Source organism: Homalodisca vitripennis, chromosome 2, assembly GCF_021130785.1.
Source record: "Homalodisca vitripennis isolate AUS2020 chromosome 2, UT_GWSS_2.1, whole genome shotgun sequence".
NCBI classification, from domain to species: domain Eukaryota; kingdom Metazoa; phylum Arthropoda; class Insecta; order Hemiptera; family Cicadellidae; genus Homalodisca; species Homalodisca vitripennis.
In genome coordinates, this window is record NC_060208.1 from 106,695,659 (window position 1) to 106,717,776 (window position 22,118).

Genomic DNA, 22,118 nt, shown 5'->3' on the forward strand with positions numbered 1-22,118 from the left:
GATTTAGTTATTGTTCGAATTAATTATTATTGGTTGAATATATCAATGTTTATAATAAGTATAGTTTGATAATTCTGATATAAAAACTAGGTCCGCTTATTGTACTGTACCCCAAAACTGTATGATCACTGTAACTGTAGGTACTTGAAATAAGCACAATTGAAAGGGTTATTCTTACTACATCTAGGCAGAAAACCGGCCAGGAATACTATTTAACTTATATATTACCACTGAAAACATGTATTTCTTAAAATTCCATATATTTAATTGAAAAATCATTTTTTTTATCCGAGCAACTTATTAGTTTATTAGGCTATTTCATATTAACCAATTTTTTATAACAAATACTGATAGATGTTGCAGTATTCTAAAAGCCCAACAACCTTTCGGACATTATAAACAATATACATGATATATTGCACTTCATATGTTTACTCAACAAATATGGCTGAAAATATCTATAACAAATTAGCACAAGTAATGTCTAACATGAGGCTCAACAACAAATCGTAGTACGTATATGACATTTCATGTTAAAATAAAAATGGAAAGTTAACAAATGTCTAGAAAGTAAATTATAATTAATGTTACATTCAATAAATCATAAGTATTTTAACTCAACGCAATTAAATATTCCAGACCACGTCTTGCTGCATTCTCAATTGCCTCATTCTCTGACAGAGCTAGACCATAAAATGACATTCTGGGAACAGTTTCAACTTCAATAGTTACAGCCTTATTATGGGGCATAGTCTTAATTAGAGGCTTAAAAGTGATCAGTGATTCAATTTTGTATTTATAACCTAGTTCAGTCAATATCTGGTGCAAAATCTTTGTACAGTTGTTCACAGTGCCAAGGCCACTGTACATGAGACGATTTAAAGTTTCAGAGTTTTCTTTAACTTTATTCAACTTACCCCACATATGTAACTCATCAGGTTTTAATTGTTTTTCATTTAATTTTTTCCTATCACTCAAAGTCCAGAAAAGTTCTGACACATCTATCTGACTCCATGCAGGAGGTTGTTCTTGTACAGGAGTTTGCATTGGACTTTTCTTGACGTTCTCTTCTGTTGTATCCATCTTTTCCAAATCGATTTTCAGTTTTTTACAAGTTTTCTGAATCTCATCTTCATATCCCTATTGAAAAAAGTAGAACCGATTAACTCTTTCATCAGTTAAATTCTGTTACGCAATTTACTTGCTAAACACACACTGTTACATCTACTAGTGTGTGTGTGTGAGCCGTGAGTGAATTAAACACTTCCTCTGTTCAACAGGCTACTATAAGAATGTCAAATATTGTTACCTTAGATTTCTTAATATCTGCTTTGCAGCTTTCTTCAGTCATATCTATATCCATGATCCTAATCTTATTGCGTAAATATTTTAAAAACAGACAACATTAAAAATTACAATACTTAAAAAATTATTGTTTTCAGACAAAAACAAACCACAATCACTGATTCTTAAATCTGTCACGGACCACGCCACCACGGTTAGGGTCAGTCAGCGGTCAGCTCTTTTTCTTTTTTGCCTTAAAGCCGGCTTAGAGAAAGTCCCACAAAGCATCAACGTACACTGTTTTTTGTTAATTTAGATTTCCAGGTTTTGGTTTAAAACAAAAATTATTCGGTCCTTGTGGTTGCCTGTAAAACAATGACTATGTTAATGGGATTAAATATATTTAAACATACAGTGACTCATAGTTTGAATTAAGTTTATCTGATTGCCATCCTATTATCCCCAACACCAAGGTATTACAATTTTCTCTGTGGTAGAAAGTTCCTCTACGGTAGAAGGTTCCTCTATGGTACAATCACACACGTTCCATTTTCAATCTCCAACTCGCTTTATTTGTGTTTTATTTCTCGAATTCGTGTTAACGGTTAATCATAATACAATACACAAACAAGTTGTGTGTTAAAACCATATTGTGCTTGTTAGTAAAAAGTATAGGGTATGCTAGGGATCCCAAATATAGAAGGATATTTAGGGACGGATAAATTAATGCAATCTTCTCTACCTGGGGGCCTTCAGGCATAGCCTATCCTGAAAAGGTGAACAACGGGTGGAAGAACCTAGGACAGGATTAATATGTACTAAGTGTTCTGTGTGCTCAGTTTTACATTGTTCTTTGTATCGTGGATAGAAATTTATCAATTTCCCTGGATATCCATATCTCTTTTTTTCAACAGGTTGATTAGTATATTTCTTGAGGATTGCATATTTATCGGACTGGGTGGTTTTATTGTCTTGAAACAGTGTTGTCTTGCATAATTATACTTAGGACACTCTAATAGAACATGTTTTGTTGTTTCAACCTTTACCACTGGGCAGTTCAAACAGTATCATTTCTGGAGTAAAATATAATTTTATTTTATACGAACACGAATTTACATTTGCATGTCCTTAGTCTGCAAATATTGATGATGATTTCCCTTCTGCTGAGATTATATTTTTTAACGGATAGTTTTGTATCTGTTTACACCATCCAGACTTAGGTGATTGCTGAATAAAGTTTATTAATTGTTTTCTTTATATATATATATATATATATATATATATATATATATATATATATATATATATATATATATATATATATATATATATTGCTTATAAGCTTTATAGCCCTCAATTGGGGCTGGTAAACGTGTAAGATTTCCATTACATTAGGCTTCTTTAGCTATCTTTGTCTATAGTCTCACTATGTTGTATTCCCATATGTCACGGAAACAATTAGAACATTGTGTTTTTATTTGTTTCTACCAATAGTTGATAAACCATCATGACAATGTCATCTTTTTAAACCCCTTGCCGTAGTTTTCTACAGCTTTAATAAACGCCTGAGAATCAGAGCGTATCAGTATATTTATGATGTTTAATGTAAGTACATACTCAATCGCAAAGTTAATTGCATACACCTCTGCCGAGTAATTTTTCATAATTTGTTTAGCATAAATTTACTTTGCTTATTTAGTGATGTTTGTTCTTTCTTCATATTTTGAACCATCAGATAGTTTTTGTAGTTTGTTTCTAAGCACCTATATGTGAGTTGCTGAATTATATCGCTCAATATTTTTAATTATCTTCACTTCATTGAGTTTACTGTGGAAAGGTATATTATTAGGACTGATCATCAAAATTTTTAGATGTAAATCCCTGTGATCATCAACAAACTGGACTGAATTAAATTTTTCTGGTAGATAGTTTTTTTTATATCCGATGTGTCCTGTAAATGGAGAACAGGATAGGGTTAATAACACTTCCTTACGGTAAGCCCTTACATGTATGCCATATAATAGTATCATGTATACAATAATTATGTATCAAATCCATACCTCTATCAGTAGGCCATTTACTAAAGAGAGTAATAAATTTGGTCGGAATACCAGTGATATACAGTTTTCTAAGAAATGTAGGTATGAAACATTATCATAAGCACTTGTCATGTCAAGTGCAGTAACAATAACATTTCTCTATGGGTTAATGCAAAATGGATATCCGTTGTTAAGGTAAGTAAGTAATCTTCGCAGCTACGTTTTATTCCTAAATACAAATTGAGTGTCAGGAATAATTTTTAGTTTATTTACAGCCACTCAGGTCTATTCTTTATCATTGTGTTAATAATTTTCATGAGATATGATATTAATGATTATGGGTCTATCTGATTTTTCATCATCTTTATTTTTAGTGGGTTTCAATATGGCGATTATTCTGAATTCTTTCCACTGGTATAGGTATATGTTCTTCATTATTCCATATCTTGTTGTAGATGGTAAGTAATATCTCCAGAGCATTCTTCGGGAGATGACTGATCATGCTGTAGGTAACATAATCAAGTCCTGGGGCTCTACTCTTCTTCTTTGATTGATTTGCATTCAGAAGTTCCTTCATATTGTAATCGCTATCCAAATTGTATTTGCTGGCATTGATTAAAGGATTTTATTTCATGATTTTGTGGTACGTAATCGGGTACATTGTGACACATAAATCTCTCTGCTAAATCAAAATTATAAAATTCATGATTATGAGTACTTGTATTATTTTAAGTCTTAGTACTATTTTCCATGCATAAATTGTAGAATTGTATCACTAATCTGTGCACACAAATTTATCCATCCTTGTTTTTTGGCATGTTGAAAAACTTTGGCTTTAATTTGAGCAATTTGGTAATTTCTGTAGTCAACAGCAGTCATATATATTTTTAAATTTTAAAATAATAATCTATAAGCTACAGCCTGAAAACGTTTTTCAGTCCAACAAGTTTTGGGTGAAACCCTCAACTTCTTAGAATAATTTGGCAACTTTATATAGGGAATGGATGATTTAGGAGCCTCGTTCATAATGTTATACAGCTCAAAAAGTTGTTTAGACAACGTGTTTGAGATGTCATTTATTCACGTTTCTACATTGGCAGTATAGTATTCCCAGTTTGCTTTTTTTAAATGTCTAGATGTGGAGCTGTTTAGTTTAGGACTGATATACGAGTAAATCTGGTTAATTTAGAAAGACATTATGGTTGGACAATGGTTGCTGCAGTATATCCCAGTTTTGTAATGAGGAATATAATTTAGATGTAGCAAATGTAAGGTTAATGGTAGACTGTTGATGAAATAAAGTTGGAGTTGTTGTTGGGTTGTTTGAATTGGTTAAAATTAATAAAGAGTTACTATAATGTTTGTATATATATATATATATATATATATATATATATATATATATATATATATAATTACCTCTACCATTAGCTTTCTTGCATCCCCTAAAAGGATGATGGGCATTAAATTCGCCACATACAATGGTATATCCTTTATCGTCTGAGAATATGTTTTAAAACCAAAAGTTTTGGTTAACTTTCTTATTAGTACTATATACATTGTTAATTTTTATTTGATGTTTTAAATTGATAATATTATAAAACTGAAGAGTTTGGTTAATTCTGAATTATATTCTTTAATTATTTTTATTGATATTGCTTTGTGAACTAATAAAGCTGTACCACTACATCCATCTAACCTAACAATTTATTCTTAAAACATTGTAATCTGTAACTGATAATTTGTCTTGATTGGTTAGCCAGATTTGTTGAATAGCACCTTTACGTGTTTGTTCTTTTAATGACCTGGCATTCCACTGGAATATTTTAAGATTGTTCATATCCATAATTTATTTCTAAGGATTATTTAATTCTAGTTTGTGTTTTTTAAATTGCATTGTATTAAAATGTATACTGTAGTTCCTAGGTTATATTAGTTTGGTAATTTAAATGTAACATGTAATAAATCTAGGGTTTGGAAATGTCTAAATTACCCTGTTTAGAGCCTTTTTCTCTGTAGGATATTGTGTTGTATTTCTTTTTATATTACCCCTTGGAGTTTGGGATTGTTTGCTGGTATTAGCAATAGGTTTAATACTTAATTTATGAACAAACACTCCAATAATTATGAAATTGTAATTTTGTGAGGCCTCTCGTGTTCAATGAACATATAATCAGACCCACATAACTGAAATAAAAGTAAAGTAATAGGTTTAATACTTTTAATATTATCCTCAGTGTTAAGGTAAGATGCCAATAAATCATTTAATTGTTTTTGTTGGTAAATGTACCACTTTTAGTGGAAATGTACCACAAGTAGTCTTAGTCTTGTTTGTCTTCCTCGCTTAAATTACTATGTTTTGGTTCTATAGGGTTCATTATTCGATAATCTTGATGTACAAACGTATTTTTAGTGGTTTCGCCTTGATTTTGTGATCATTGGCTTTGGAGCTAGATAGCCTAGGATTTCTAGCTACATCATGTAGACCAGAAGTTCCCAAACTGTGTGCTGCGAGGCCGGCCAAGTGTGCCGCGGAACTCAAGAAAAAAAATTAATTTAATTTAAACATAAATTTGCCGCTGACAAGCCCCTGGAATATTTCAAAAGCTTTTTATCTGGGGAGAAAAGCCAGGCTAATTTTTTTAGTAAACAAGAGACAATAGCCGAATAGTACAAGAAACCAGATACGTAATTGCTGTGCTTGTAGCTAAAAAAACTCATACTTCTGCAGAGACTATAGTTATGCCAGGTTGTGAAATTTCTAAAATTATGTTTGGTGACGAGTTTGAGACATAAGTTAAGAAAATACCCATGTCTAATAACACCATTTCTCGAAGAATCAAAGACATGAGTGAAGATATGAAAGTCCAAGTTGTTGATACACTTAAATTAGTTGGTATGTTTGCTTTACAGTTAGCTGTGTCAACTGACATATCCGGAAAACCATAAGTGGTGGCTTTTGAGCGGTTTATTGATGAAAGATCTATAATTGAAAAATTCCTGTTTTGTAAAAATCTCCCTGAGACAACAAAAGGAAAAGACATATTAAATTTAATTGATTAGTACTTTGAAAATTCCAAAATATCATGGCAGTCCTGTTTAAGTGCCTTTATTGATGGGTGTCCATCCATGGGTGGTTACTTGACAGGCCTTCTAGCGTTAGCAAAACTGAAAAACCCATATATAGTCTTTACACATTGTTTCCTACATAGAGAAGCTCTGGTTGCCAAATCTTTGACTCCTGGAATAAAAGTAGTATTCGACCAAGTTGTAAAAATGGTAAATGTAATTATGTTAAAAGTAAACCACTAAAGTGCAGGGTGTTCACACGTATGGTAGCAGTCTCGAGGACGAGTTCTGAACAGATTTTATGAATTGAAAGACGAGTTACTGACGTTTTTTTACGTGTGAAGGGTCAGAATATGCGGATACACTCAGTGACGACTCTTAGTGCACAAAGTTAGCTTTTCTTGCAGACATATTCCAGAAGTTATATGTACATCAAAGATGTGTAGGGAAAATGTGAAAATTTACTCTCTTCTACTGACAAAATAACATCGTTCAAAGAGACGCTCTTAATTTGGAAGAAAAGAATTTTAAAAGATAAATCCTTTGACATGTCTAAACTGATAGAAAAGTGTAACATTGGCCAAACTGTTCGTGACATGATTGTGAAATGTTTGGAATTATTAAGTGAAAATATTGCAAAATATTTGTACCCTCTTGACATATCTGCATTCGATTGGATAAGAAATTCTTTTATGAATTTTGTCGATAGTGTAATATTGAGTACATCAGAAGAAGAGGAATTAAGTGATATAAAAATGACCGTGGCCTAAAAATGAAATATAAAAAACTGGTTCTAGATGAAGAGTAAAAGTTAAAACCAAAAAGGAAATCCTCACATTTTTGGCTGTCTTTAATAAACGAGTACCTTGCAATAATTAAAAGGGCATCGAGAGCATAGTTGCCGTTTTCAATGTCCTACATTTGTGAGGCAGCTTTTTCGGCAATGAACCAAATCAAAACGAAGAACAGGTAACACATGCAAACAGTAAAGCAAAACTACATGAGATTGGCCTTATCCGTTGTTCAACCTCGAAAAATGGAGTCAGTGAAAAACACCAAAACCATTGTGTCACATTAACCAAGAATGTGAATAATGGAACGCAAGACGTATTTTGTTTAATATTTTTCTACTTCTACTGGTTGTATTATACCACTGTATTTTGCTCAATAAGTAAAATAAATTAATTTTCTTTTAAATTTAATGTTTTCTTTCACTTATCCAAGAAAATTATATTATTTATAATGTAAGTACGTTTATATTATCAAGTACTTAAGCATAATCAATAGCATAAAGTAATAGGTATGGCGCGGCTATTGGCCGTTTTTTTGTTTGTAGTGTGCCGCGAGAAAAAAGGTTTGTGAAACACTGATATACAGGGTGGAGCGCGGTAATTTGCTGATTTAGAAATGAAATAAAAAAATTATGAATCTTAGAAAACATTATTTTTTATTTTAATTATATTGAACAGTAAGGGAATTTTTAAATTACAGAGTTTTAAATAATGTATCTGGCAAATGTCGACCTTCGGCATCCACATACTGTTGCATACGTTTTATGAGGTTTTCATTAACTCTAACAAGCATGTCGACTGGTATTCTGCCAATTTCATCCTCAATATTGTTCCTTAGGTCTTCCAAGGTGTTGGGACGGTTGATATACACCTTCGACTTCAGGTAACCCCAAAGGAAAAAATCGCATGGGGCTAAGTCTGGTGAGCGTGCCGGCCAGTTCACATCACCCCTTAAAGAGATAAGCCGTCCAGGAAACATTTGCCTCAAACAATTCATGGTAACCCTCGCTGTGTGTGCAGTGGCACCATCCTGTTGGAACCATGTATCCTCTAATTGCATTGCCTCAAGAGCCGGCTGAAAAAATCCTGTGTCATAGTCAAGTACCGTTCGTAGTTCACAGTTATGGCACGACGGTTATCCTGAAAAAAGTAAGGGCCAATGATGCCTACTCGTGATATGGCGCACCACACAGTGACGCAGTCCGAATGCAGAGGTCTCTGGTGGATTTCTCTGGGGTTTTTTTTTCACTCAAGTAACGCATGTTTTGCTTGTTGACACACCCACTGATGTGAAAATGTGCCTCATCATAAAAGAACACAATTGGTATAGTTGCAAGCATGTCTTCACAAGAAGTACGCCGTGTCAAATAATCCCGTGCTGACAATTGATAGACCACGCACGTTTTATACGGGTGAAATCTCAGTTAATCATGAAGAATCCGGTTGAGAGAACGTCTTGAAATGCTAAGAGCAAGTGATTGCTTCCGAGCAGAGCGTTTTGGAGATTGCAGTGTTGCTGCTCTAACTCTATCGATGTTTTCCGGTGTTGCAACCACTCTCTGAGGTCCCCTTCATACACATGACACATTCCCTGCTGTTCTGAATGCAGTTATCCAATTTACAATTGATTGCCGACAGAAACACGTCCGCGTGGGGGAACAGCGAATCGTAAACGAAAAGCACGCTGCACTGCAATGATCGAGTGGGCATTTTAAAAATTCGCTTCAACACGAAACGACCTCTCATCTAGTGTCCACTGCATGATGGCAACTGAAACGCGGAGGAATACAAATGTCCCGTCAGCCACTATAAGCCACGCCCACTCTCCCCTCTCTTCGACCAACAGTACCGCCACAGCCTGCAGTGCAAAAAAGCAAATTACCGCGCTCCACCCTGTAGTAACTATCAAAGTTAAAGTTGTAACATGTCATTTTTATAGGGGGTTTAAGTAAGGCATTTTTATATTTTTGAGAGGAGAATATTTTTTTAGTTTAATGACATGTTATGATTTTTTATTTCTTCCACCTACAATTATACTCCAATACCTCAACGCCATCGCGGGAGACGTCAGCTGGCGGGGTCCGGCTCGACCGGGTAAGACACAGAGTTTCAGGATACATCCGCCGGAGTTCGCTTCAAGGGCTGAAAGCGCCTTACAGCGGACAACTCCAGTACTACGGTACGTAAGTACGCTGAGCCTGGCTTCCTCGCTCTCTCGGTCGCTGTCTCTCGGTCGATGTCTCTCGGTCGCTGTCTTTCGGTCGGTGTCTAGCAGTCGAAGTCGTCGAGTCGGAGCCGCCGCCCCCACACACGCCACGATAAGGTGCAAGTAAGTAGGTACTTATTTACCTGCCAAAACACGCTTTTACCTGAAACTTGCCTAGTCACTAACGATAGGATAAGTACATGACATTACGTACTTAAGCTGCTAATAGAATATAATTATAGATATAAAGTGTAGCAAGAAAATAGATCAGTACGAATAGGATTAGATTCTATTACTAGTAAAGAAGAGTTTAATTTAGTTTATCGTTTCTTTTCGAGGCCACTGGGTTGCTTGACGTACGTTGGCACCAGTGTTCCTGAACTTAGGGGCTAGGCGTAATTTAATTTAGTTTTACTTAATTATCGTTTCTTTTCGAGGTCGCTGGGTCGCTTGACGTACGTACGTTGGCACCAGCGTTCCTGAATTTTGGACTAGGATTGAACGTAGTTTAATTTAGTTTATCGTTTCTTTTCGAGGCCACTGGGTTGCTTGACGTACGTTGGCACCAGTGTTCCTGAACTTCGGGCTAGGCGTAATTTAATTTAGTTTTACTTAGTTTATCGTTTCTTTTCGAGGCCGCTGGGTCGCTTGACGTACGTTGGCACCAGCGTTCCTGAGCTTCGGGCTAGGTTAAATTTAGTTTAATTTTATTTAGTTTATCGTATTTTTTTGAGGCCGCTGGGTCGCTTGACGTACGTTGGCACCGGCGTTCCTTAGCATCGGGCAGGACGTAATTTAGTTAAGCTTTGATTTAGTTAAGCTTTTATTTAGTTTATCGTTTTCTTTTCGAGGCCGCTGGGTCGCTTGACGTACGTTGGCACCAGCGTTCCTGAGCTTCGGGCTAGGCGTAATTTAATTTAGTTTTACTTTAGGTTATCGTTTCTTTTCGAGGCCGCTGGGTCGCTTGACGTACGTTGGCACCAGCGTTCCTGAGCTTCGGGCTCTAGGTGAGCTAGGCGCGAATCCGAGAGAGCTCGTGTTTATATTTAGTTTTTATTTAGTTTATCGTATCTTTTCGAGGCCGCTGGGTCGCTTGACGTACGTTGGCACCAGCGTTCCTTAGTTTCGAGCTCTAGGCGAGCTAGGCGCGAATTTGAGTGAACTAGTGTTTACATTTAGTTTTTATTCAGTTCATCGATTCTTTTCGAGGCCGTTGGGTCGCTTGACGTACGTTGGCACCAGCGTTCCTTAGTTTCGAGCTCTAGTCGAGCTATGTGTGATTTCGAGCGAACTAGTGTTCGCATTTAGATTTATTTAGTTATAATTTCTCTTTTTTGGCCGCTGGGTCGCTTGTCGTAAGTTGGCTCCAGCGTTCCTCGTTTTCGAGCTTCAGTTGAACTAACAACTGTCGTATTAGGGGACGTTTAGGTAGTGGAACAGTCATCCTAAAGCAAATGCTGACGCCTTCCCTTTATTCCCTTTCGTTTCCGAGTCCTGCGATGATGAAAGCATGTTGATCCGTTGATCATCGGTGCTGTATTTGCTTCGGCTTTTGGTTTCACATTAATTCGGTTCTGAGCTGAACTTGGAAACTACCTCTCCCTTTCGAACCCTGGATTTTACCCCTCTCGACTGTTCTATCCGGTGTCTTAGAGTTATATAATTTTTATAAACTATCCCTGACCCGATTAAACGTTATAAATTTGGCGCCCGAACAATTGGACGAAATTAAACGATAGTTTTTTTGAAAATTTAATTTAGTTTTCTGATTATTTAAGGAAATTAGTTTAAAATGTTTGAAAACGTTATATTTTGCAAGTTCTTTGCAGTTTTACGCTGGCTGTTGGGAGTATTTTATATCTTGCCAACCTCAAACAAAAGGGTCGATTTAGATAAGGCTAACGATACTAAGGGTGATAAAGATACCCCCTGTACCATTGTCAACAGAAAACTCGACCTTCGGCCACCACTTAATGTCCCCACTAGGCAACCGGAAACAATAAAAGATAAATCCCCAACGGAAAATGAGCCATATGTTGGATGGGTCTATCGCTTAGACAAAACCCAACTACGTAACGAATTATTAAAATACAATCTTGATAGTGAGGGAAAAGTCGACGAATTAAGGAAACGATACGTAGCATATTTACGGTCGGATAAATTAACGACTTCAGAGCGTGAGGTCGAGAACGAAAATAATAGGATGGACTATGCGGGCGTATTAGGAGGCAATTCCGTATCTCACACCCACAGGGTACTGAGCAGCAACGAGCAAAACGAAAGCATGGCTCTTCGTGAAATTCTTGGACTCCCTCCTAACGCTGACAGCAAAACTCTAAGGGAAATGATTTTATCGTTAAAAACCACTAGAGAATCCCAGCTTTCAGCTAATGGGCACGATGGGAACTCCGCACACAAACGTAGTACATAGCCACCAATCGATGTCACCGGACTATTCACTTCCGACGTACACACAAACGAATCCGGTCGGACTACAAAAACGACCAGGTTGTTTCGACCTGCAGAATGACTCGCATAACTTATGCAACCTAGTAAGGAAATGGAATCTTCGTTTTGACGGAGTGAAAGGACCGATCTCGTTCTTAGAGAGATTGGATGAGCTACTCGACGCGTACGGCATTGAACGAAACGATATCCTTACAGCCTTGCCAGAGATTTTCCAAAACTCTGCACTTCTGTGGTATAGGAACAATAAAGGACTTATGGAACAATTATGTGGATTTTCGGAGGGACTTTGAAACACAGTTTCTTCCTCCTGGATACAAACAAAATCTTGACGACGAGATCCGGAAGCGTACACAAGGTCAAGAGGAGCAAATTTAAAGACTTTGTCGTGGCTTTAATGACATTAATGGCGCAGAAGAGGCTCGTTAACACTAGACGAAAAACTCAATATTTTATATTCAAACATGCGACCCGAGTATAAACTTACGATGAAAACGACAAGAATGTAGGACCATATCGGATATGATTCACCAGGCTGAGCAGTATGAAGAATTATTTGAGGGCCCGAAACACTTACCGGCCTCCTCCACTGCCATCACTCGCCCTAGTGCCAGAGACGGCATACACTGTGCAAAGAAGAAGTTTGATAAATCTCACGAAGCGGTCTGTGGTTAGCGAGAACGGCGTTACAAAGACAAAACCCGCTCAAATAGAAAACGAAATGAGTTGCACCATTCATGGCGAGGCGAACCACACGCGCAAAGACGGACGAACAGAAACCAAAAATTGTCAAACCTAACGTTCAAAAAGATAAACGTGAGCTTAACGTAAGGATCCAAATCCCAGTTAACACAGTGAGGCGTATACGTAACGATAGCATATGTTGGAACTGCGAAAAAAGGGGCATTTTTTTCGAGAATGCCAGAGGCCCAAGACCTTGAGGTGTTTTTATTGTAAGCGACAAGGTATAGCAACTACCGCTTGCAATTGCCAGACGGGAAACGGTCGGTGGACTCAGCCGAGAAGGGTCACCTGAGTCCCAACCGAAGAAATTAAGAACGACCCCAGAAGACTGGCAGAGTTGGCTTCGCACAATAGCGAATTTTTCTGGATCAGTACAGAGCAGTAGAAACATGGACAGTAGACCACACATCGAAATAGAAATCTACGGTAGCATATTTTTCTGCTCTAATAGATACTGGAGCAACGATTTCAATGGTGGGAAAGAGAACTAGCTGAGCATTTGTGAGAAGAAACGGAAATGTACCATTTAAACGCCCAATGAAAATCCGGATGGCTGATGGCTCACAGACATCGTTAGAAGAATATTATACGTTCGAAGGCTTGATCTCCTATAGAGATACGACGCATACGTTCGAAGCACACTTTGCGTGCCGTCACTTACTTCGGACCTGATAGTGTGGTGTCGATTCGATTGAATCATTGGGGTTGCTGACATATGATTTCCCTTCCCAGACGCGACATGAACGTAATATCTTCTTAAAGAGGAGTGATGTAGGGGATGTTTAGCGGATTGAATCAGCTATCAGAAGATGAACAAGGAGGTCTTAGAAAAATTTCTAACAGAGGAGTTGCCTAAATTCGATGATGTTACGGGTAAAACAACACTAGTTGAACACAAGATTCGCCTGATCGATAATACACCTATTAAACAAAGGTACTATACGAGAAACCCGGCAATGCAGGCTGTACTAGAAAAAGAGTTAGAGCGTATGATCGAAGCTGAAGTGATCGAACCGTCTTCGAGTCCGTGGAGCTCACCGATTGTACTTACCAAAAAACCATCTGGTGCATACAGAGTTTGTATCGAATTTTCGGCGTCTAAATGCAGTCACGGTGAAGGATGCTTACCCCTTGCCACAAATCAACCCCATTCTAGAAAAACTCAAGGAAGCCCGCTATATTTCGACCATCGACCTCAAAGATGGATATTGGCAGGTCCCTTTATCAGAGGAAAAGTCGGGCCGCTGACAGCATTCACTGTACCTGGAAAAGGATTGTTCCAATTTCGCGTCATGCCATTTGGTTTGCATTCGGCTGGGGCTACCTTCCAGCGCCTCTTGGACACCGTTATAGGACCAGAATTGGAACCTAAAGTGTTTGCCTATCTGGATGACTTGGTTATCGTGAGCCCTAACTTCGAGGCTCATCTAGAGCTTCTTCAAGAGGTTTTTCAACGACTAAGAAGAGCAGGTCTGAAACTTAACCCTGCCAAATGTCACTTCTGCAAAACTGAACTGAAGTATTTGGGTCACGTTGTGAACGACAGGGGCATTAAGACAGATCCAGAGAAAGTTCGAGCCATTGTAGAATTTCCTAGGCCGTCCAATTTGAAAACTCTAAGAGGCTTCCTTGGTATGGCCTCGTGGTATCGGAGGTTCGTCCCAACTTCGCATCTCTGACCACCCCCCTCACGAGACTGTTGAAGAAAGATACTAGATGGCAATGGACGGAAGAACAGGAGAGTTCATTCAAGACTCTTAAGGAAAAATTAACGACTACGCCGATTCTAGCCTGTCCTGATTTTGGACAAACGTTTGTTTTAAGAGTGGACGCCTCGGGCGATGGCCTTGGAGCATCGTTAACACAAACACAGAACGGAAAGGAAGTTGTGATTGCGTACGGTAGCAGATTGTTTGACGGGCAATGAACGCAAATTCTCAGTCACAGAAAAAGAATGCTTAGCGCTAGTCTGGGCCGTAAAAAAATTTTCGCCCATACTTAGAGGGATATCACTTTATCGCAGAATCGGACCATCAGGCTTTGAGATGGTTACAAAAGTTAGAGACTCCTTCTGGTCGGCTGGCCCGCTGGGTGTTGGAACTCCAGCAACATGATATGGAGATACGATACCGAAAAGGAGCCCTAAACAAAGTGGCAGACGCTCTGTCTCGGAACGCGGTATATGAGCAACAAATTGAGCATATAGGATCATTTACGGCTGAAAATTGTTCAGCTCAGAAAAGAAGGCAGTTAAACAGAAGACCACGTCAGGAAGAAATTACGGATGAATCCAATGACGTAGTGATGGTTGATAGGAACCTATGGTATAAAAGGCTATACAAGATGGCCACAAAGGGTGACTCAAATCTAATTATAAAATATGGGAACTCTATCGTCGAATAGTAGTAAAAGGAAATAACGGACGCAGACAAGCCCACTGGAAAATGTGTGTTCACGAGGAGGACCGCCCGAAAGTACTGCAAGAAAATCACGATAAAGAAACTGCAGGTCATCTGGGTGTTAGAAAAACCGCCTTAAAGCTCTCTCCCAGTGTTATTACTGGCCAGGTATGGTTTCGTGACGTAAAGGCATACGTAAAAAAATGTCTGATATGTCAACGATATAAAGTTGAACAAACGAAGCCCGCGGGGAAGATGTATTTTCGTAAGCCACAAGGTCCGTGGTACACGGTTACCGCAGATATAGTGGGGCCCCTTACCACGATCGAAGAGCGGAAATCGGTTTATACTAGTATGTCAAGATTACTACAGCAAGTGGTTAGAACTTAGTCCACTTATATCGGCCACGGCAGCTAATGTGGTAAAGAATTTCAAAGAGATGATTTTTGTTCAGATACGGTGCACCCAGCGTTTTAATAACCGATAATGGGTCACAATTTGTTTCGAAAATTTTTCGGGATCTTTGTAGGGACAGGAACTTCGACTGTCAACTGACGGCCCCTTATAGTCCCTCAGAGCAATCCCAGTAGAACGTTCTAACCGCGTCATCAAAACCTTGATATCGCAATTCGTTGGTGAAGACCACCGATCGTGGGATGCTAAACTAAGTGAGTTTAGATATGCATTAAACACAGCGAACCACGAATCAACAAACTTCACGCCAGCCATGCTTAACTTTGGACGCGAGCTGAGACTACCTAGAGCAATATGTGGACCTGCGTTTGAGTACTCCGGCGACCAGGAAACGACTACACGAGAAGAACGACACGAACAACGAATGGAAGAATTTAAAAGGATTTATCAAAGCTGTCATCGCAAATTTAGCCCGTGCCTTCCAGAGGCCAGTCACGATATTATGACCTCAGGCGACGAGATCATAATCTCCGTGTTGGACAGTTGGTCTGGAAAAGACATCACACCCTATCTTCAGCTCCTGACGCGTATGCATCGAAGCTAGCTCCCCGTTTTGTAGGCCCTTTCGAAGTAATTAGGTTTTAAAGGCCCAAATATCGTCGAGTTGAAAGACCGTTCAACAAACAAAACTCAAACGGCCCACGTAAAAAGACGTGAAAACGTATACAGGATCCAACTGATAGAAATCGAAAGTTTAATTTTTCTCATTTTGTTTCCCCGAAGTGGGGTGGGGGATGTAACATGTCATTTTTATAGGGGGTTTAAAGTAAGGCATTTTTATATTTTTGAGAGGAGAATATTTTTTTTAGTTTAATGACATGTTATGATTTTTTATTTCTTCCACCTACAATTATACTCCAATACCTCAACGCCATCGCGGGAGACGTCAGCTGGCGGGTGGTCCGGCTCGACCGGGTAAGACACAGAGTTTCAGGATACATCCGCCGGAGTTCGCTTCAAGGGCTGAAGCGCCTTACAGCGGACAACTCCAGTACTACGGTACGTAAGTACGCTGAGCCTGGCTTCCTCGCTCTCTCGGTCGCTGTCTCTCGGTCGATGTCTCTCGGTCGCTGTCTTTCGGTCGGTGTCTAGCAGTCGAAGTCGTCGAGTCGGAGCCGCCGCCCCCCCACACACGCCACGATAAGGTGCAAGTAAGTAGGGTACTTATTTACCTGCCAAAACACGCTTTTACCTGAACTTGCCTAGTCACTAACGATAGGATAAGTACATGACATTACGTACTTAAAGCTGCTAATAGAATATAATTATAGATATAAAGTGTAGCAAGAAAATAGATCAGTACGAATAGGATTAGATTCTTATTACTAGTAAAGAAGAGTTTAATTTAGTTTATCGTTTCTTTTCGAGGCCACTGGGTTTGCTTGACGTACGTTGGCACCAGTGTTCCTGAACTTAGGGGCTAGGCGTAATTTAATTTAGTTTTTACTTAATTATCGTTTCTTTTCGAGGTCGCTGGGTCGCTTGACGTACGTACGTTGGCACCAGCGTTCCTGAATTTTGGACTAGGATTGAACGTAGTTTTAATTTAGTTTATCGTTTCTTTTCGAGGCCACTGGGTTGCTTGACGTACGTTGGCACCAGTGTTCCTGAACTTCGGGCTAGGCGTAATTTAATTTAGTTTTACTTAGTTTATCGTTTCTTTTTCGAGGCCGCTGGGTCGCTTGACGTACGTTGGGCACCAGCGTTCCTGAGCTTCGGGCTAGGTTAAATTTAGTTTAATTTTATTTAGTTTATCGTATTTTTTTGAGGCCGCTGGGTCGCTTGACGTACGTTGGCACCGGCGTTCCTTAGCATCGGGCAGGACGTAATTTAGTTAAGCTTTGATTTAGTTAAGCTTTTATTTAGTTATCGTTTCTTTTCGAGGCCCGCTGGGTCGCTTGAACGTACGTTGGCACCAGCGTTCCTGAGCTTCGGGCTAGGCGTAATTTAATTTAGTTTTACTTAGGTTATCGTTTCTTTTTCGAGGCCGCTGGGTCGCTTGACGTACGTTTGGCACCAGCGTTCCTGAGCTTCGGGCTCTAGGTGAGCTAGGCGCGAATCCGAGAGAGCTCGTGTTTATATTTAGTTTTTAATTTAGTTTATCGTATCTTTTCGAGGCCGCTGGGTCGCTTGACGTACGTTGGCACCAGCGTTCCTTAGTTTCGAGCTCTAGGCGAGCTAGGCGCGAATTTGAGTGAACTAGTGTTTTACATTTAGTTTTTATTCAGTTCATCGATTCCTTTTCGAGCCGTTGGGTCGCTTGACGTACGTTGGCACCAGCGTTCCTTAGTTTCGAGCTCTAGTCGAGCTATGTGTGATTTCGAGCGAACTAGTGTTCGCATTTAGATTTATTTAGTTATAATTTCTCTTTTTTTGGCCGCTGGGTCGCTTGTCGTAAGTTGGCTCCAGCGTTCCTCGTTTTCGAGCTTCAGTTGAACTAACAACTGTCGTATTAGGGGACGTTTAGGTAGTGGAACAGTCATCCTAAAGCAAATGCTGACGCCTTCCCTTTATTCCCTTTCGTTTCCGAGTCTGCGATGATGAAAAGCATGTTGATCCGTTGATCATCGGTGCTGTATTTGCTTCGGCTTTGGTTTCACATTAATTCGGTTCTGAGCTGAACTTGGAAACTACCTCTCCCTTTCGAACCCTGGATTTTACCCCTCTCGACTGTTCTATCCGGTGTCTTAGGGTTATATATTTTTATAAACTATCCCTGACCCGATTAAACGTTTATAAAGTGTGACATTATTTGACCTCGTAATAGTGAAAATCTATTTTGAGTAACAACCTGGCTACTGTGCCTGGAAAGGGTCGAGCTGGAGTGGAAAGAGAAGGAAATACAGTCTCACTACTACCAGGAGGACTGAACAATGCAACTTCAGCATATGTTTTTTACCTAGCTGGGAAGTGTTTCTTGTAAGTTATAGGAAACATCTTGCTAGCAGTATGGCAGTCTTCTTTACATACACTCATTTTTTCTTTAAACTTTTTTCTGCCTTTTATACTCGGGGCATAGTTTGGATTGTTATAGTGTGGGCCCTCACAGTGACTACACCTCTTGGGAACTTGACAATCACTTGAATGGAAGATTTCGCTGCAATCTCTATAGATTCGAACTTTGTTGCACGGAGTGTTGGCAACATGCCGATAAGAAAAACTCCGAAAGCATTGCCTTACCGGTATAATATATGGGTTTACTCTCATTTTGACATAATTTAGCAAAATTGACTCGGGAAGGCTGTCAGAATCAAACGTTAATTTTACAAATTGGGTATCGCTCAAAACACACTATTCACAAGGTTTTTTTTTCATTCTTTGAGCATTAACAATAATTGGATGATTTATTCTAGATAATGTCTCAGTAAAAATGTCATATTGTGTTACATCCCGTTCTAAATACTCCTACTGAGTGCACCCTGATTGAAGGGACAAAACCATTGAAACTGATAAGATAAGATGAAATTATAAGGTTGTTTGCCGATAAATAATCATTGCAAGTCACTGGTAGATTCTTTCCCCAGCACGATTTATATGGCATCCCATCGTGGTGTAGTTTCAAAATTGTCCTAATTGAGAGGGAATTATTTTGGTCTTTTGTTTACTTTGCATTATGATCTCAAAAGGGCCTTATTTTCAGCTTTATAAAATATTTTAATAACTTTTTTTACCTCCTGGTGATAAAAGTGGAGATGGTTCTTCATTTTCATTGCCTACCTCACTATGTTTACGCATGAGGTTAATATAATTAACTTCGGCATCTACGGCAAAATATGGTAAGAAAACGAATAGCGTGATATGAACAAAGTTATTAATTATGTCTATTTGTTTAAAAATTTTTACGATTCAATTTAATTTTGCGTTTTATTTCATATTAAATTTCTCAAGGCCAAATTATTAAATGGAATTCATACATACGTTTGCAATACATTTCGTTGCCGGGAGATAGAGGCCATGTGCCGATCTGTAAACTTTCTACTTTAACAGTCCGTAGCTTTCTAATATGTATAATGTTTTATAGGGATTTCTTACTGTCGAATATACATTACAGACTAATATCGCTTACTACAAAAATGGCGTTACGTCTCAAGCGATTCCGAAAGATATCTACATTGACAACTAGAAATAATATTTTGATTTTTAAACATATAAGGTATCGCAAGGAGTGTGTCCAAACAAAAGACTGACTGCGTATTAGTTTGTAATTGCATAACCTGGCGTAACTATAGCACTCACCGCACCACCAGGTTCCGCCGCTGGTAATGACATTTTCTTATTTACGATTTATTAGTTGATATGATTAAAATACTGCTATTTACTCATAGCAGTAATTGCTGCTTTTTGGAGACTTTTACTAAATACTCTTAAACAAACTCGTGGTCTATACAACTAAACGGAACAATAGATAAAACATACTTCTACCCATGATCAATAATATACGCAACGCTTGTATCAGCTTTTCTTGAGATGGTGTAAACAAAGTGGAATTATGTTATAATTCAAATGTAATTTAGAATACAACTTTTCTACAAAATAATAACTTATAAATAAATTTTATTTATAACGTCCGTGATCTATAAATGTATTAAGCAGCCTTCTTTCTCAAAATTAAATATATATTTTGAGAATAATATATGTAGAAGTAGTCATAAGTTTTTTCCTTAGTAACCTAATGTAATGTAAAGTATTATGGTTTTTTTTTAATTAGGTTATTCTTCATCATGATTAGGTCTTCTATTCTGTTGGAGTTTTTCGAATATCTTAATGTACATTTCTCTAAGTCAGTTCATGAACCCTGTCTGATAACCTGAGTTATTCTGTCTACCAAATTCCAATCCTCTAGCCAGATTCATTAAAACACTCTACTTTTATATCTGGAACTAATGACATAGTAATTCACGGCGGATACAAGATTTACCACTAATTATTACCTTACATGTTTATTAAACACATATAATAATGTAAAATGCTCATAATTTAGCAGATCTCTTCAGAAGTTTAGCACCGAATTAGAATTATTTCCTGGTTTTATAACTGAATACTTAGTGAGGCCATGAAAGGTCTGGATTGTAATATGTAACTTTAAACAAAATATTAATATTACCGATAACCTCATGGTCGCCAAGCACTCTATCTCCCAGAAGCGATATAAATCACTCAGGTCTTGAATGCAGAGTGAAGACATGTTGAACATACATATCTGCATTTACCTCAAACGCTTACAAGGCCGAAAGAACTGTAAAAACTATTGTAACTAGGACTGTAAACTAATGTCCACTCTCCTAGCAAACACGTCTCTCTATTATGCGCACAGGAAAAGCCGATTAAGACTAACATCCGTGCTTGAATTGTGGAAATCACGAACATAAAATATATATGTGTCCAGTGTTCAGACTCGTTACAGAACTTCACAGACTTGTGAAGAAAGGAAAAGGTTCGTATCATTACTAGGTAACCATGAAATTAAGAAGTGCAATTCTCATAAGTTATGTTTTCGTGTCAAAAGTGACATCACAATCTGTTGCACTTTTATAGAACGCTTACACAAAAACATTTATGAAATAAATTTACTTTAATACGTTAAAAACAGGTGATAAGTTTTGAATACCATCGCTAGGATATATAAACCCTGTAGCGTCAATTATCTGTCACCACTTGGTCAAAGTGATTTATGAAAGTTATCTGAGCCAAAGAGTTAGATTACGGTGACTCCATCACCCCAAAACGTACAAAAATGGAAAATCTTTGTTACAACCTCAAGATTTAGAAAATAAATTGAGATTTCTAGGGTCCTTGACATCTCCAAGGCTACCAGCACCGAGCTGCATGGTTTTGTTGATACTTCAATAAAGTTACGGCGCGCTATACCTCAGGCAAAAATTTTCTGCCAACTCATTAGTAATTCAGGCGTGGCTCACCAAAACGCATTACTTTGCCGTGTTTAGCACTCTGTGCAGTACACGGCTAACTGAACTAACGATATATTGTGCCAATGTTTGAACGCTAAACATTTATTCATCCATTTACTTTTAAAAATTATCAACTCATCGCCTTAACACAGCATATTGATGTCTGCATAACAGAAGGCCAGTAACAGCATTCCAAAACTCAAAGCTTCACTACTGTGTAAAGGTATTAACACTTTAGAATAACAAAATTCTGCTTGTCTAAACTTCGTCACTTAGGCCATTTCACCTTACATATGAATCCAAACATCACGTTTTATTCTTTTAATGTCACCATGTTGTAGATTTCATTATGTCCCATTATCATGTGAAGTATTTACTCTCTACCCCTCACTTGACTTACGCTTTGATAAATTGGACATTCTAAACTGTTTTTGCCATTGGCTCTAATATATTTATGTCGATCACGTGCTTCAGGCACAAGCTTTACAATAATACCTCGCTCATGTGAGATTTGTGAGATTTACCAAGTCCATGATTGAAGGGAGCGCCACCATTCCTTCGCACTGGCATAGATTATGGTGGTTCTTTAAATGAAAGAGTAAAAAATACGAAGTATAAAAACAATTAAATGTTATCACTCCCTCTATGTGTTTTTAAGCTACTAAAGCTGTACATATGAGGTAGAGATTGATCTATACCTCGAAGATGGTTGCACATATTTGTTTGTAGTGAGTGTG

At 38.1% G+C, this 22,118-nt stretch overlaps 1 protein-coding gene across 1 annotated transcript; it reads right to left on the reverse strand.

Moving 5' to 3' along the window:
- Positions 1-278: 278 nt before the first annotated feature.
- On the reverse strand, positions 279-1,502 carry LOC124354515. The gene is made up of 2 exons (XM_046805038.1): positions 1,310-1,502; positions 279-1,140 (listed from the first exon to the last, which is right to left on the reverse strand). The coding sequence occupies exons 1-2, from the start codon at positions 1,361-1,363 to the stop codon at positions 613-615; spliced, it is 582 nt and encodes a 193-aa protein (XP_046660994.1). The 5' UTR covers positions 1,364-1,502; the 3' UTR covers positions 279-612.
- Positions 1,503-22,118: the final 20,616 nt, after the last annotated feature.

Excerpts from the sequence above, each read along its gene's own strand:
- LOC124354515 (XM_046805038.1), bottom strand. The coding sequence starts at position 1,363 with ATGGATATAGATATGACTGAAGAAAGCTGCAAAGCAGATATTAAGAAA. Across the intron at positions 1,141-1,309 it reads CAGATATTAAGAAATCTAAG|GGATATGAAGATGAGATTCA; the intron begins GTAACAATATTT and ends TTTTTTCAATAG.